The following is a 17,086-nucleotide window of genomic DNA, read 5'->3' on the forward strand; positions in this document are numbered from 1 at the left end:
AATACTCTAAACATATGGATTTTTGAAGGCTGTCCCTTTACAAGAACAAATTGGCATTAAATCCTAGTCTTGAATTACTATTGAACAATGAACGCACACCTTATGTCCTTTTCAAAGTTGCATCTCCAGGGCATCAATCTTTCCCCACGTCATTTCTGCCAAATCATTCCAGAGTGAGGAACTCTGGTTGGATATTCAGATGAATACAGTTCTGCACATTAGCCTGTTTTTCAGTTTGGGTATTAATATTGGGTTAACATGAGCACACTGAGAGAGAGTGATTTCACTGTTGCTTCCACACTACAGATTCATCATCCATTTTAGCAATGGCAGCACATTTGCCAGGATCTTGATGAAAGTCTTCAGCACATTCTTGCTGTGCAGTATTGACTTCTATCATTTCTGGCATTCAAGAAACCCACAGGAAATGCTAGACTAAGTCACATCAGACAGTAAGCATAGCAGCACAAATCTCTCAGACAGCCACATGAATTTAGTTCTTTATACTCCTGATACTTGAAAATGTATCAAAATATATTCTAAAACCAATGCCCAAACTTTGCAGTTATAATGATGGCGAAACTGTCAGCATTTATAATTACTGCTGAACAACCTTTGACTTAGAAAAACTAATTTTATACTTGTGCAATGTCAAATCTTCCCATTGTAATGTGTGATTTAAGCAAAAAAACAAGATTCCACCAGCATCAAAGCTGTATAAACTCTGAAAGGAAAGTTCAACTTCAAGGAACAAATTATGGTCAATGCTCCAGATCTCTGTCATAGTCAGATCTTAGCTCCTCAATGCAATGACTCACCACTCTTGAACTGTTGCTCCAGCTCCTGACTTAAATTCTGCTCTCTCTCCACAAGGCTTCTCAGATTCATGGGTGCTGCCAGTCAAGTCTGATTAGGCTCTCAATTTCTCTTCCTGGCTCTTTAGCCACGCTCAGGGGTTTCAAGCTGCCCTATTTATTTGACTCCTGCCGCAGTGGCACGCTTGCCCTTGCTACTTTCTTCCTTGCCTCATGGCACCTGGCTCCGCCTCTCGGCCTGTAAAGATAATGGGCTGGATTCTCTGCACCCCGACGCCAAAATTGCGGCCGGGGTGGAGAATCCATTTCCCCGCACGGAATCGGGACCGGCACCAGTTCTCCGGGTACCCCGCGCCGCATATCACCTACCTGCGGCCATTGCTGGTACCCCCCCCCCCCGCCATTCTCCACCCCCGACCGGCCAAAGTCTGGACGGCGTGGATCTAACATGGTCCTGCCGGTTGGGACACTGGCATGGCTGCTGCGGACTCAGTCCGCGGCCGCCCTGGTCGGGGGCAGGCCGATCGGAGCATGGGGCGGGGGGGGGGGGGGGGGGGGGGGGGGACCTAATATGCAGCCGGGCAATTTCTGGGCGGGCAGTCAGGGTTGGTCGCGCGACCGATCGGGGGCACTATGTTCAGGGTCCAACTCCGCGGTCTGAGTCAGTCATGGAGCATGGCGCGGCACTGGAGGCCACTGCCGTGCGCATGCGCGGCATCCGACCCGGAACTGCGGGTGCCCATATCTGCAGCAAAAGCTGCTAGTTTTACACTGGTTCACTGCTCTCCCACTGCAGGGCTAGGAATATGTGGCTCTTTAACGCCAGTTTTTCTGGCGTGAAAGTCCAGTTTTTTTTTCATTTGAAAATGGATCTTTATTGGTGAAAATTAACACTCATGTCAAGAGTCTAAACTTACAATTTCACTTCTCATCATAACGAGTTTGAGGTCTTCAGTGTATGAAGCTCATTTTATTCTTATAGATAATGTAGTCCACTTTGGTGTTCATAGTTCTCAAAGAAGTCCATAAGCTTCTTTGGGATTCTTGGAGTGACAATTTCCAATGATTGTTCAAAATGTCGTGTCATAATTATCTTGGCCTGGAGATCTTCTTGCAGAGCCAAGAGAGCTGCTTCTCTGCACAGAGCAGTGATCCTTATGAATGGTGGGCAGCTTGTTCCCAGGCCGGTACCAATGTTGTTAAGAGATGACTGTGAGTGTCGAGCCCACTTCTTTTTCATTACTGGGAAATAGTATTTCCCGTCATTGACCAACATTTTCCCATGTTCTACAGCAGCAACCAGTTCATTGGAATATCAAGAGATTCACTCATCTGAATGGCAGTGGCGTAAATTCCTGAGCCTCCGACACTGGCCTCCTCTTGTCAATCAAGTCCACAGTTTTTACGATGGCGTGGAGACAGAGTCCCAAAAACGGGGAATCCAGCCCATTGTACACTGCAGACAGGAACTCACAAGGACTGACCAGTTCCCCTGCTTAGTGCGCTTCCCACCATTGCTGCCGGAAGCTATAGATTTTTAAAAAGTTCATGTTGATTATATTTCAGCTTCTATTTTAATCCTATGCATATGAATCAAATTTTATTTTCGAGTAAATCTTCTCTGAAAGACTTCCAAATTATTGACATCCTTACTTAAATAAGGTGACTGATACTGTACACAGTACTCTAGATGTGGCCTCACCAATGCCTTGTATAACTGAAGCATAACTTCCCTACTTTCACATTCAATTATTCTCGCAATATTTATTCTCCTGTCAAAATGGTCAATTTACCATTTTTCCATATTATGCTCCATTTGCCAGATATTTTCATACTCACTTAACCTATCTACATTCCCTTGTAGCCTCCTTATGACCTCTTCACAACTTACTTTCCTACCTATGTGTCAACAGAAAATTTAGCAATCATATGCTTGGACCCTTCATCCAAGTCATTTATATCATGTGTAAAATGTTGAGGCCCCCAGCACTAATCCCTAGATGTTTGGAAGGGGCTTTCAGATCAGAGGTGAATCCATTGGAAACTTCTGGTCAACCAACTGTAGGTGACCTTAACAACAGACATTGGTATTTGATGCAATTTTAATCGGCACCGACCTATTCTTGTGTTTCACAATTTTGTTGAAAAGGCAATGCCCAAGTTCTGATGTGAACCTGAAACATTAAAGTCTGTTTCTCTCCATGAATGCTTCCTGACATGCTGAGTATTTCCAACATTCTACATTTTAATTGAAACTCTATTTTGTAGTACTGACATTTAAAAAATTTTTTTTTTAGAATACCCAATTTTTTTTTCCCAATTAAGGGACAATTTAGCGTGGCCAATCCACCTACCCTCCACATCTTTGGGTTGTGGGGGTGAGACCCACACAGACACGAGGAGGATGCGCAAACTCAACATGGACAGTGACCCAGGGCCGGGATCGAACCCGGGTCCTTGGAGCCGTGAGGCAACAGTGCTAACCACTGCGCCACCGCATCGCCCCTTTATAGCACTGACATAATGGGGAATTTGGTTCTTATGTTTCATGAATTCTATACCAGTCATGCCTCTTCACACTCACCTCCTTCTCTTTCCATGGATGCCACCGTGAATAAGATTTCAGTTGTACCCCATTTCCCCCGATGGCAGTGACTCGAGCACTTATGAGTACAAATTACTTTTGATGCCTTGCCAAAATAGCCATTCCTCACGTATGTGAGAGCTTCCTAATTGATGAGGTGGATGTTACCGCAAAACCTTATTCTCACCTGACAAACACAGACAGTTCCCAGAAGCCATTGGATAGTAATCCGGAATGGAAATCCTGGCTGATACTTTCCTCTCATTGCAGGGTAGTACTTCTTTTTAAAATTCATTTACGGGATGTGGGCGTCGCTGGTTAGGCCAGCATTTATTGCCCATCCCTGGTTACCCTTAAGAAGGTGATGGTGAGCTGCCTTCTTGAACTGCTGCAATCCTTGAGGTGTAGGTACACCCTTTGTGCTGTTAGGGAGGGAGTTCCAGGATGCTGCCCCAGGGATAGTGAAGGAACGGTGATATATTTCCAAGTCAGGGTGGTGAGTGATTCGGACGGGAACCTTCAGGTGTGGGGTTCCCAGGTATCTGCTGCTCTTGTTCATCTAGGTGGTAGTGTTTATGGTTTTGGAAGGTACTGTCTAATGAACCTTGGTGAGTTACCGCAGTGCATCTTGGAGATGGTACACACAGCTGCTACTGTTCATCAGTGGTGGAGGATTTGAATGTTTGTGGAAGGGGGAGCAATCAAGCGGGCTTGTTTTTGGCTTGGATGGTGTTGAGCTTCTCGGGTGTAGAAATTACTACCAGCAATTGCCCAGAGTGTGCAAAATCAGCACACAGCATGGCCACTCATATATTTGCCTTTTTATGATGAAGAATTCTCAAACTTGAATTACATCCTCAGTGCCATGCAACTGAAGGAAAAGTTGTAGCATACTTCTAGGTCAGGTCAATGCTGATTGACAAATAGGCAGAGAAAGCCCTTGGCATTGGCTGGGAACCTTCACCAAGATCAGGAATTCAGCATGTTCATCAGTTCCAGAAATCAGTCGACCAATTTACTGTACTGCTGTGAAGAATTCATTTTGAAGAGAGGTTTTCATTTTCCCATCCTAGATGCTGCATTTCACAATTCATAGATTTTTGTTGAATATTCTCACACAACTCTGCCTATTCATTCAGTTCATAATATCCATAATTAAAAAATGCTTCAATAGTCTACAATGAAATTAATTAAAATTATATTATTCTCTTCAGCATTTTTGTAACTATTTCATGCTAATCGTTTTGGTCATGGTAAATTTTATTGTTGCATGTTGTTTACTGATGGCCTTCAGCTCAATCAGTCTGAATGCAGAGACTACCAATTAAAACATTTCAATTTAAAACAGATGTGAAATGGGCAAGATGAAGATTTGAATAAAGATGCTGCAGGTTTAGGTCAAAGATAGTCAAAAATGTGTTCAGCATCTTTTTTTTCAAAGCACGTTCTCGCCTTTTGTACTTACTTTGGACAAGAGAGGGGATGGTACAGGAAACACAGCCAATAACCAGGTTGGAAAATGCTGAAGGCAAATGTCCCTTTGCCTCACCCACATTTTCTTGACAGATGAGGTGTGGTTGCTTAGTTACAAATAACAGGAAAGCAAACTAAATTTCTGAGAATAGAACAGGTTTAATTTTGACTTTTATTTCACTAAACAATTTCCTATTGATAAGCTCACAGGCTCAGGAAGGCATCAGAATATTGGTGGAACTCAAAAAACTCACCTTTCCTGTAACAGCTGACCACACTTTCAGTGTGTTGTCATCAGAACCACTGACAATTCGGTTACCACAGAACTGTAGGCATGTGATCACATGATCGTCATGACCTTTTAGCACCTGCTGAGAAAGCACATTTCATACTCAGAGCCAGAACAAATTAGGGTTAGCAACTTCTTATTACAAATATAATGCTTCCGATATTCTAATTCTTTCACCACTGAAAACAGCAAGGTTCCCTGAGCACCAACCTCTGCAATACTTTGGCAATGTGCCATTCTTCACATGGGACTCTATGCAGCGAGACTGCACAAACTAGTTAATCATGAACATGTCCAATTCAGTCCTCACCAAACCTGCAATCGTGGGTCTTTGAGAATACATCATTGCATAGCAAATTGGGTTGGGGATCCTAACTAATTTTGTTCTACAACCCACCTCAACCCAACGTCAAACCAGAGAAAGTTAGGCTGACTTTAGTGCTTTTACTGCTATTTATGTTGAGCTCAGCACAACTAGAGATTCCAAGTTTGTATGGCTCAGTTCCACATTGTCAAAGAAGTTCATCCAAACATTTGTATTAAAGGAATATTTAAATTTGGCTCTCCTTTACCGTTAATATAAGCTGCAATTTTTGTTCAGGGCAAGAGCAAGGTTCATCTTTTACCACATGACTTTTGGAATTCATCAATATTTACAATCTGCTTAGTTAGTACTTGATACATATTTAAATCCATTGAAGCAAACTACCATACAGTAGAAAATTGTTCTCAAAATTTTAGTTCGTAAATTTTCATGAGACAGTACCTTTGGGGTTTTTAGATCTCCACAGCGCCAGTTAGTATCTATTCTGTGTTGTCGGATGTAAGCGCTTTTCCAAGGGCTGTGAGCAAAGCCTGGTTTGATCACCTTTCTCCTTTTGATGTATACAGGCTCATCAATTCCTGGAGAAAGAAAGATTTTACTCACTCACTTTTGATAAGTGATTTGCTAAGATTCTCAACAAAAAAGGTTTGCGTTTAAAAGAAAAAAAACATGTCGATGCCGATTACGCATTTATATTGGCATAATGCTTCTTTCATTCTGTTCTTCCCCAGTATTAAAGAATCTAACCACTGTAAAAATACTGCCGTTTTAAAGGTGCGACTACCTACACTAAGTTTCTTTCAATATCATTACCTTCCTCTTTACATTTTTCCCTCCACAGTAGGTTGTCTTCAGCCAGTATTCTCCAGTAGCGGCAGGTCTGTGCTGCCTGCAGCAGGTCCTTGGGATCCAGGAATGAGAGAACATACAACGCCAGCTGCATTACACGCAAATTGAAAATGACTAGTTATTTCCTTTCGACCATGGTAAAGATTAATCTCTAAAACTGTAGTTATAAGAATAAAGTAAAGAAATAAACAGAATGAAGGGTGATGAACAACCATTTTTGTAAGTAAAAGTCAAGTAAAGTTGCCATAGTCGCAGATGACCATAGGATGCTTTTCTCTTTGAGGGGGAGCTGACTGGTGGTGATTTACCCTAAGGATCACCACATGTCAGGCAACGGGCAAGGTTCAGAAGGCAGGGCCTTCATGAATAACCTCAGCCGTGCTGTTGGCCTCGCTCTGCTTCACGAACCAGCTGTCCAGTCAACTGAGCTAAACCGATTCCCACTCTTGCACAAGAGGTGTGTGTGGACTTTTATTAATTCTGTCTTTACTGTATACACAATTGGGATAAATTCACAATTCAACATTCAAAGCTTTATTTTTAAAATAAAATTCTTGTTATTTGTTTATTACAGAATCACATTTCAGAAACAAAAATAATTTTGTTAACTTGTTTATTAGCACCCAAAGTTTTTCTAATCTCCCCCACCACACACACGTAAACACACACGCGCAAACACACACACGCGCAAACACACACACACAAACACACACACAGAACCTCACCTCTTTTGGGAGCAGTGATATGAAATCTCGTTGGAACTGGGGTTCTATAACTTGCATCATGTGCTTTACTTGGGTAGGTTCACAGCTGTCAATTAATTCATCTAATGCAAGTAATCTTTCTGGTCCACTCCAACTCTAAAAGAAAACAAAACCATTTAGTGAAATCATACTTGGAAAGCAACAGACTGCATGTATAAATTAAATAAATTCTGGATGTATGGTAGGGAGTGGTTGGGAAGAGGCAGGAGGATGCATTGAAGACTGGCTGTGGACATGTTCTATTTAACTTACATTCACGCCACACAGTAATACCCATCTCCTCTTCGTATTCAATAGCATTACCATCATTGAAGTCTCCGCCATCAACATCCTAGGGGATAGCATTGACCAAAAGCTTTACTGGACCAGCTGTTTAAATACTCTTGACTACAAGAGCCGATTAGAGGCTGGAAATCCTGCAGCAAATAACTTACACCTGTCCCAACAACATCGAAGCACAATTTAGGAGTGTGATGGAATACTGTCCATTTGCCTGGATGAATGTAGCAACAACAACACAACATTCACAATGACATCAAGAACTACTTTTTCACACAGCAGGTACTGGGAATCTGGAACACTCTTCCCCAAAATGCTGTTCGAGGTTATCCCAAAAATGTTAACAACACTTGACACCATCTAGGTCAAAGCAGCCAGTTTAATTCATCAAATTAAGCATCTACCGGTGCACAGTGACAACAGTACTATCTATAAGATGCATTGCAGCAATTTGCCAACAAATTCGACACCACCTTCTAAACACGCAGCAGTTCACTACCGCCTCTCAAGAGCAATTATGGATGGGTAACAAATGCCGGTCTTGACAATAATTCTAACATCCGATGAATTAATAAAAAGCTTATTTATATGAATACTTTTGCTCTGTTTTTATCTGGGATGCAGGAGGCTGTGAACAATCATAGGCAATGGGTTGGATAGCAATGAGATATAGAACGTAGAACAGTACAGCACAGAACAGGCCCTTCGACCCTCGATGTTATGCCGAGCTTTGTCCGAAACCAAGATCAAGCTATCCCACTCCCTGTCATTCTGGTGTGCTCCATGTGCTTATCCAATAACCGCTTGGAAGTTCCTACAGTGTCCGACTCCACTATCACAGCAGGCAGTCCATTCCACACCCTAACCACTCTCTGAGTAAAGAACCTACCTCGGACATCCCTCCTTTATCTCCCACCCCGAACCTTATAGTTATGCCTCTTGTAACCGCTAGATCCACGCGAGGAAATAGTCTCTGAACGTCCACTCTATCTATCCCCCTCATCATCTTATAAACCTCTATTAAGTCGCCTCTCATCCTCCTCCACTCCAAAGAGAAAAGCCCTAGCTCCCTCGCCCTTTCCTCACAAGACCTACCCTCCAAACCAGGCAGCATCCTGGTAAATCTCCTTTGCACCCTTTCCAATGCTTCCACATCCCTCCTATAGTGAGGTATAGTGAATATACATTGTGACACAAGAAAAGCAGATCAAGTTTTGGCCATCTCTTACTGCTGAATAAAAGAAAGTAGGCCTGCTTGCAGTAACAGCAAAATATGCATTTAGAGAGACTGAACAATAAACGAACATTCCTCACTTTTTTTCTGAACACAGCACAGGGAGAATATGATAATTGACAATAATTTGATATGCAGGACATCTAACCCTTTTACCCATTAGTGATGCCCTCACACGCGTTTTTAAATTTTGCCTACTAAGTTGCTGAATGGGCGAGTTCGTAATGAGGCAGCAGGAACACGCTAGTTTTCAGTGCCAGAGAAGTTGACTTACAGTAATCAACATCACTGCGCTAAAAGGGTGCTTAGGCTGAAAAGACTTGGATTTCTGTGGTGAGTTTACTGCGCACCTATCAGGCATACACAGCAACTTCATATTGTTGAAAAGACCTTTCAATGGTGAGGCAGTTAAACAAGATACTGATCTATAAAGCTTATAGCAGGTGTGCAGTTCAGACAGAAATCTTTGGATTTCCACATTTAACTTTGCACCTGCTTTTATCTGAAGTTGCTACAGCATTCACACATAAATAAAACTGAGTGCTAGTAGCCACGTCATTATTTTGACATGGAGTTAATGGAGGCAACAAAAAGCAACAGAAGGATATTAGAGTTAGAAAATCAGCAAAGGACATCAATAAAATTAAAAGGCAAACTAAAATGAAAGATAAATGTGTAACTTATATAAAATAAGGGCGGCATGGTGGCACAGTGGTTAGCACTGCTCCTTCATAACGCGAGGGACCCGGGTTCGATTCCGGTCATGGGTGACTGTGTGGAGTTTGCACTTTCTCCCATGTCTGTGTGGGTTTCCCCCGGGTGCTCCGGTTTCCTCCACTGTCAAAAGATGTGCAGGTTGGGTGGATTGGCCATGCTACATTACCCTTTAGTGTCCAAAGATGTGCAGGTTAGGTGGGGTTATGGAGTTACGGGATAGGGTGGGGAGTGGGCCTCGGTAGGGTTGGTGCAGACCTCCTTAGAGCCGAATGACCTCTTTCTATACTGTAGGAATCGATGGTTCTATGATGGCAAAGAAAAACAGCAAAACATAAATGTCGCCACAGTCCCAGAGGACCATGGGCTGCCTTCCCCTTTGAGAGCTGACTGATGATGATTTAATCTGAGAGTCACCACACCCCAGGCGAGGTTCAGAAGATGGGCCTTCATGAATGACCTCAGCTGTTAGGGGAATTGAACCTGCTCTGTTGGCATCACATCGCATCATGAACCTGCCGTCCAGCCAACTGAGCTAACCGTGGCTACATTTAGAACAAAACATACAGGATGAAGGTTAGAAAGAAAAATTAAATAGAGTGAGAGGCCAGAGAAAGTGGACAAAGCAAAGAAAGGAAAAACAAGGAACGGGCACTTGCAGTATAAATGAATGAGACATGTCTATTAAATTGATATAAGGTAACTTATACGTATATATACAACTAAGTCAACCTAATTATTCAATTAAATTGCTCCAATTGATACTCAAATTTTCTCAATTAACAGCTGCCTATTTTTAAAAGAACTTTTGAAGCATTATCAGAAAGCAGCTTATGAGCCTATAAACTGATTTCAGAAATCCTCTTCATCCATGGATTATTGATATCAAACTGGATGACTGATAATTATGGAGATTCAATATAGAATGTGCAAACAGCAGCAATGCATTTATGAGTCCGTATTAATCTAAATAAAGGTTAAATTCATTTTCCTCAAGGAACAGGTCACAAATCCAATCAACTTTCTCTTCTTTATGACTGGTTTACTGTGTGCTCATGTTTTATGCACAATGGTGAGATTCTTTAAAGGAACAGGTTTTATGACGACCGCGGCAGTCTGCATCTCAAAGCAATCCACAACTTCTCTGGCTGCCACTAGATTTGTTATAGGCTGAAACAAGTTGGCTATAGCTTTTTCGCTACTAAAAGAAACATACAACTTTGTTAGACTGACAAGGTAACACTGTCACAGAATGCTCCCAGCTCTTGTGCCTCCACCCAGATATTTAAAGCAAAGAGTTGGTGGGGTGGGGGAGGGAGTAAACTGAGGAAGGCGTGCTTCAGATGGAAAGATAGGTGATGAAACTTTCCACTATAATGACAAGAGGTGAATGAAAACTTACATGGCATTATGTGACTTATAAAAGCAACAAGAAAAATTTTAACAAAATAAACACTAGATGGAGAGGTCAAAAACCTAATGCAGTACTGAATTTAACCTTACTCCGCATAAGACGAGTAGTACAGTTTGGAAATAAAGATCTCAAAAATATCAAAACACTAAATTCTAAATCAGGGGTGGGCAAACTACGGCCCGCCAAAGGTATTTCTGCGGCCCACCAAGTCATTAAAAAAAAAAAAAAGATTTAAAAAAAAAAAAATTTTTTTTTTTTTTAAATTTTATTTTTAAGGTTAATGGTGGTGGGCTGTTGAGTTACTTACTGGTATAGGGTGGATATGTTGACTTGAGTAGGGTGATCATTGCTCAGCACAACGTCGAGGGCCGAAGGGCCTGTTCTGTGCTGTACTGTTCTATGTTCTATATGAGGCGCCCAAAGAATCATAACCGGGTGAAGTAATTATTTTACTTAATATACTATGCGGCCCTTTGTGAATTGTGAATTTCTGGATGTGGCCCTTGCACGGAAAAGTTTGCCCACCCCTGTTCTAAATAATGTCTTGCAACATTGTTCGTGGATAGATGAGCACTGTTGCAAACTTTAGTTGGTAGTCTGGACTTTTCCTTTAATGTTACTTCTAAATGACTAGGAATCCAATTAATTTTAGTGGTTTACATGGTGAACCGAGGATGACGTGCCTAGCTTTATTTTTAAAATTGTTTTGTACGAGACAGAGACTGACATCTTGAGCATGATGAATATGTATTGAACAGGAGACGCAGTTAATTCTAGTAATTCTCTTGTGGCACTGCTCAAGGTAAACTATTATTCTTCTAAAATAAGGCTATGTCCCTTTATTTATTTTTTTTAAAATAATTTTTATTGAGAAATTTTGATTTTATACAACATTGACGCACCTTAGTAAAATACCGAAAATAACAATAATATTAACAATCATATACATTCGCCATCCCAATGAACAACCCAGCATTTTCGCTATGTCCCTTTAAAGCAACCAAGATTAAATAAACACCAGCTAACGTCATTCAGCACTTAACTGCTGTTCTTTCAGAGAATTTTGTGAACTGCTAGATGATGAATCACTTTCCAAGGACATTAGCATTTTTATCAAGGAATGCAGATTATATTTTCTGCTGTTGAGATGAATTTCTGGCCCTTTTAAGATTACAAAGTCTAAGGGAGTGAAATTGGATAGCCCCTGAAAATCAAGCAAGGGGATCTTGATACAGGTTGCAGGCTGAACCTGCCGCACGTGCCAGAGATTGCAGGATACGTATTGGACTCATCAACCATCTTGGAATCCATCAAACAGGGATGGAAGCAAGGCATCCTCCATCCTGAGGGACTGCCTATGAAAGGAGCTAAATGAAGGCACAGCACAGCATGGGGCACAGGTTCATGTGAGGCTAGCACCACTTAAAGATTGTCTGCACATAATAAATAACTCCAGATTGCACCTCTTAAAGAGGTTGAGCATCTGGATGCAAGAGGGTTGAAATTGTGTTTAGAAAACTTGAAGACCAAGAAGATGATTCAACAATGACCTAATGGTCATAGTGGATCACCCAAGTTTCTCAAACACTGTTCTGATGCAAGGAAGAGAGAGGTGCTGTTCTCTCAGGGGGTCAGAAAGCGGCAGTGAGAGCAGGTAGCTGTTGGAGTCATTACCAATAGGCTAGCCCCAAGGATTGGATCAGGTACAGGAAGACGTTTAATGGCCTCACAGGTAAGGTAACTATCATCAGGTGCATCTTCATGGACCACATTCTGCCAACGATACCACTAGCCTCACACATTGCTTCGTTTGCCACACATCTCACAGAGGCTGTGTGTGCAGCAGAGATGGGGGGAGGGGGGGGGGGGGGGGGGGGTCAAGGAGACGGTGAACTGATTGTGTCGGTGAGGGATTCACAGTGCTTAAGATTGGAGTAGGTGGTGGATCAGAAGCCGAGAGCAGAATTGGGTGTGAGGGGACATCACAAAGACCAAGGCAGAGTGGAGAGGGGTGTTACAGAAGCAACAGTGGAGCAAAGAGGAGGTCACAGAAGTCAGCAAGGCAAGGGCTGTGAGTGGAGTGGAGGAAGACACAAAGGTTAACAGTGCAAAGGTTAATAGAGATCGTGAGCAGAGGGTGATGGGGTCACACAGAGGCAGGGTCGAGTGTGACAGAGGCTGAGGTGGAGTATATAGAGAGAAACTGTTCCCACTGGCAGAAGGATTGCCTATGAGCCAGGATGCTTCTGCTAATTCTGTGATGTTGCAGTCCCAAAGCTATCCCAGGCACCCTGCAAGGTCATCTGCAGTCATACCTCGTGAAGGTTAGGGGCCTTCCCCCAGTCATGGTATATTCACTGTGGTAGCACTTCTTAGGAGCACAGGTAGGCAAAGGCACCCTCTAGACATGCACAAAGAGAGTCCACAAGGGTCATTAGGTGAGCTTTGTATACAAAGCTGGATATTTTTCGGGGTAAATTTGGTATGGAATGGTTGCTTTTTGGTCATTTTCATTTCAGGACTGTGGCCATGAGGATGTTGCAATGGTCTGTGTGACGGCAATGGTGTGGGACTCTTGAACAATGAGGCTTCAGGGAAAAGCCACATGCAAGCTCCTTATGCCATCTCTGTTCAGAGGATCGACAATGCTCTCCTGGCATAGAGATGGATGGCAAACTGTGAGATGTTAGTGATACTGTCAGTTTTAGCCTGGGTGTATCCAGATGCAAAGAAAATCAGGGCCACAGTCAAATTTATGGTCACTGGTGGCACTATTGTCACGCTGCTGAGGTTGCAGGTCTAGTTCCAAGAGACTGTACAGTTCTTTGACTACCACCTTAGTGAAATGCAACCATTGAACACACTACCTCTGGTGTAGGCAGAGGTATCAGTGCTCCCGAAAGACCCTGAATGGATGCATTCCCCCGTTGAAAGTCTCTCCCCCTCTGTCAGAAACTTGTGATCTTTGCTGCCTCTCCTCCATATTTATCTGATACTGCTCAGGTGATTACTACTGTAGCTCCCAATGTCGGGAGAAAGTAATATTTTCAGAGCCCTTGCAGTACCAATCAAAACCTTCCCTATGTGCAGCACCAGTAGTTGAGTCGGAAAATTTATGGACCTTCAAGCGGCTATTGGATAGGTACTTGGATTAGGGTAGAATAAGGGAGTGTAGGTTAACTTCTTAAGGGCAGCACGGTAGCATTGTGGATAGCACAATTGCTTCACAGCTCCAGGGCCCCAAGTTCGATTTCGACTTGGGTCACTGTCTGTGTGGAGTCTGCACATCCTCCCCGTGACTGCGTGGGTTTCCTCCGGGTGCTCCGGTTTCCTCCCACAGTCCAAAGATGTGCAGGTTGGGTGGATTGGCCATGACAAATTGTCCAAAATTCTATGATTAACCTAGGACAAAAGTTCGGCGCAACATCGTGGGCCGAAGGGCCTGTTCTGTGCTGTATTTCTCTATCTCTATCTCTATCACCACTTATTGCAGGATTTACCAAATGTCTTCAACACCTACAAATACCCAATATTTGCACAAGCTCAGCAAAAGTAATCAGCAACTAATCGTCAAGTTGTTCATGATCGCTGACTGGGAGGGTCATTTGTGCTGCTCAATGCACATTGTTTAAGAGAGAGAGTTGACTAGAGCAGCAAGGTCCAAAAGGACGCATCAGGCATCACAATCAGTGTTAGTTACTGACTGACATCATAATTTACCTCCACTGCATGCTAAGGGAACATGAAAAATTGCATTGTCACTGGCAGTTTCAGAAGCACTCAACATTTAAAGTCATTCTACATCTGCGGTAAATTGTGATATCTAAAGAAGGCTGGATATGGGCACTTGGATGATCACAATATTATTTAGCAAAGTCAACAAAGGTTTATGAAAAGGAAATAATGTTTGACACATTGAAGAGTGTATTTTTGGGGTCTAAATGATAGCATAGGTAAGGGGAACCAATGAAGACAGCATTTTCTGGATTTTCATGAGTAGCAACAAAGGAATATAGGCAGGAAGAATGGAAAAACATTATTTTGAGCTGGGATTCAGAGGGTTTTGGGTGTCCTTGTATGCATCAAATAAGTCAACAGAGATACAGTAAGCAATTAGGAAGGCAAATGGTATGTTATATTCTTTATTGCGAGGGGTTAAAGTATAAGAGTAGGGAGGTTTTGCTGCAATCATATGGGCCATTGGTGAGACCACACCTGGAATGCGATGCAGTTTTAGTGTTCTTATTTAGGAAAGGAGAAACTTAATTTGGAACTGGAAGAACAACAGTTCATTATTCTTATGAGGTGAACAAGTAGAATGGGCCTGTAGTTCTCTGGGGTTCAGAGGAATAAGGTGACACCATTGAAGCACAAGATTTTTTTTTTTAAAAAGAGGGCTTGACAGGATGAGGAGTTTGGCCCCCTGGCTAGACAGTCTAGAACTAGGGGTTAGGTTGAATTGAAGAGAATCGTATTCACTCAAGGGCTTGTGAATCTTTAAGATTCTCTACCGTAGAGGATTGTGGATGCTCAAGAGTATATCCAAAACTGAGATTGATAAATTTTTGGGCAATCAAGGAATAAAGGGATTTAGGGATAGGGCCGGAAAGTGGAGTTCGTACAAAAGTTCAGTCATGATTTTAATGAATGGCTTTTTGTCAGATCACCAACCACAAACATTAAAAAATATATATTTTATTCAGGACATTTTACATTATGTGCAACCCTCATTCAACGTTATTCAATTTTCATAACAAACAAACTCACCATCCCATCCCGTTTTATTTTTTGCAACCCCCTCCCCCACTGATGACCATCAATTCTTGAAGGCGATAAACCAGCCTCCAACCTGAATAGAGCCCCTCCTCCAAACCCCTCATAACATACTTAATTTTCTCCAGATGCAGAAACTCGGGACATATCTCCCACCCTCGCCATCGCATTTGGCGACTCGGGGGCCAATCACCCGAGCAAACTCCTCCTCTGGGCTATCAGGGAGGCAACGGCCAATACATCAGCCTTTCTCCCTTTCTGCAATCCCGGCTCATCAGATACCCCAAATATCACGATCCACAGGCCTGACGCCACCCCTACCTCTGAAATTTCTGTCATTATCTCAAAAAACGACTCCCAGATCTTCCCCGGTTTTGGACAGGGCCAGAACATGTGTGTGCGTGGTTAACCGGCCCCCTTGAACATGGCTCACATCTGTCCACCTCCAGAAACAAAACACTAATTTTTATTATTTAAAAAAAAATTTAGAGTACACCATTACATATTTTTTTCCAATTAAGGGCTAATTTAGCATGGCCAATCCACCTTCCGTGCACATCTTTGGGTTGTGGGGGTGAAACCCACACTGACATGGGGAGAATGTGCAAACTCCACACGGACAGTGACCTGGCGCCGGCATCGAACCCGGATCCTCAGCGCCATGACGCAGCAATGCTAACCACTGCGCCACGGTGCCGCCCTGAAACAACCCACTTGTGTGCTTTGGTCATATGTGCTCTGTGCACTACTTCAAACTGAATCAGACTCAGTATCGCACATGAGGAAGTAAGGATTATCCTATGCAAGGCCTCACTTCACCACCCCCTAACAAGTGCGGCGCCCAACTCTTCCTTCCACTTTATCTCCTCCAGCGAGGTTTCACCCTCTCTATCAATTACCCATAGATATCCAAAATCTTCCCCTCCCCTATCTCATCCTGAGACACTACCTTTTCCATCAATGAGGCAGGTGGCAACCGAGGAAACGTAGTCAGCTCCTTCTGCACAAAGTTCCTAACATATAAATACCTGAGCCAGTTTCCACCTGGGAGCTGAAACTTTTCCACCAGTTCCTCCAATCCATAAATCTACCCTCCACAAACATTTCCCCCTGCCCAAGCGGAGCCTCCAGCCACTGAACTTTCTCCTCATCCCCCAACGGGAGTCTAAACCATCCAAGAACTGTTTGATGGCGGAGTCCCTCTCCTGGAGTTCTGACCTGGACATCACCCAGCAAAAGGTCTCAAATACCCTATTTACCTTTCCTGGGTCAGAAACCACTCCGCACCCCAGGGTCCTTTATTTGCACCATCTCCCTCGAGGTCACCTTCCGTCTCAACTGGTGCGCTAGTAACCTACTGGCCTTCTCCCCATATTTGTAGAACGCCCCTAGTACATGAGGCAACTGGTCAACTGAATACCCCATCGATACCAATTCAAATTCCATCTGGAGCTTCTTCCTCTCCTTCAACAACCCCACCTCTGGGGTAGTGAGTACTGCTGGGCCATCAGAAAAGCCTCTATCAACATCGGTCTCTCCATCCTTCCTGCCTTCTCTGTGCGCCTTAATAGAG

General features: G+C 43.1%; 1 protein-coding gene across 4 annotated transcripts in view; it reads right to left on the minus strand.

Moving 5' to 3' along the window:
- The window catches only part of fbxw7 (F-box and WD repeat domain containing 7), a 157,381-nt gene that overhangs the window by 12,767 nt on the left and 127,528 nt on the right, over positions 1–17,086 (minus strand). For 2 of the 4 annotated variants that reach the window (XM_038791996.1, XM_038791998.1), the window contains exons 4-7: positions 7,061–7,195; positions 6,300–6,423; positions 5,928–6,064; positions 5,127–5,240 (exon numbers count right to left, since the gene is read on the minus strand). In XM_038791996.1, the coding sequence (XP_038647924.1) occupies positions 5,127–5,240; positions 5,928–6,064; positions 6,300–6,423; positions 7,061–7,195 (510 nt within the window). Of the gene's footprint in view, positions 1–5,126; positions 5,244–5,927; positions 6,065–6,299; positions 6,424–7,060; positions 7,196–17,086 lie in introns of all 4 variants that reach the window. The other 2 variants (XM_038791995.1, XM_038791997.1) reach the window with 1 other exon arrangement.

This window comes from Scyliorhinus canicula, chromosome 3 (assembly GCF_902713615.1).
Source record: "Scyliorhinus canicula chromosome 3, sScyCan1.1, whole genome shotgun sequence".
Taxonomy (NCBI): Eukaryota; Metazoa; Chordata; class Chondrichthyes; order Carcharhiniformes; family Scyliorhinidae; genus Scyliorhinus; species Scyliorhinus canicula.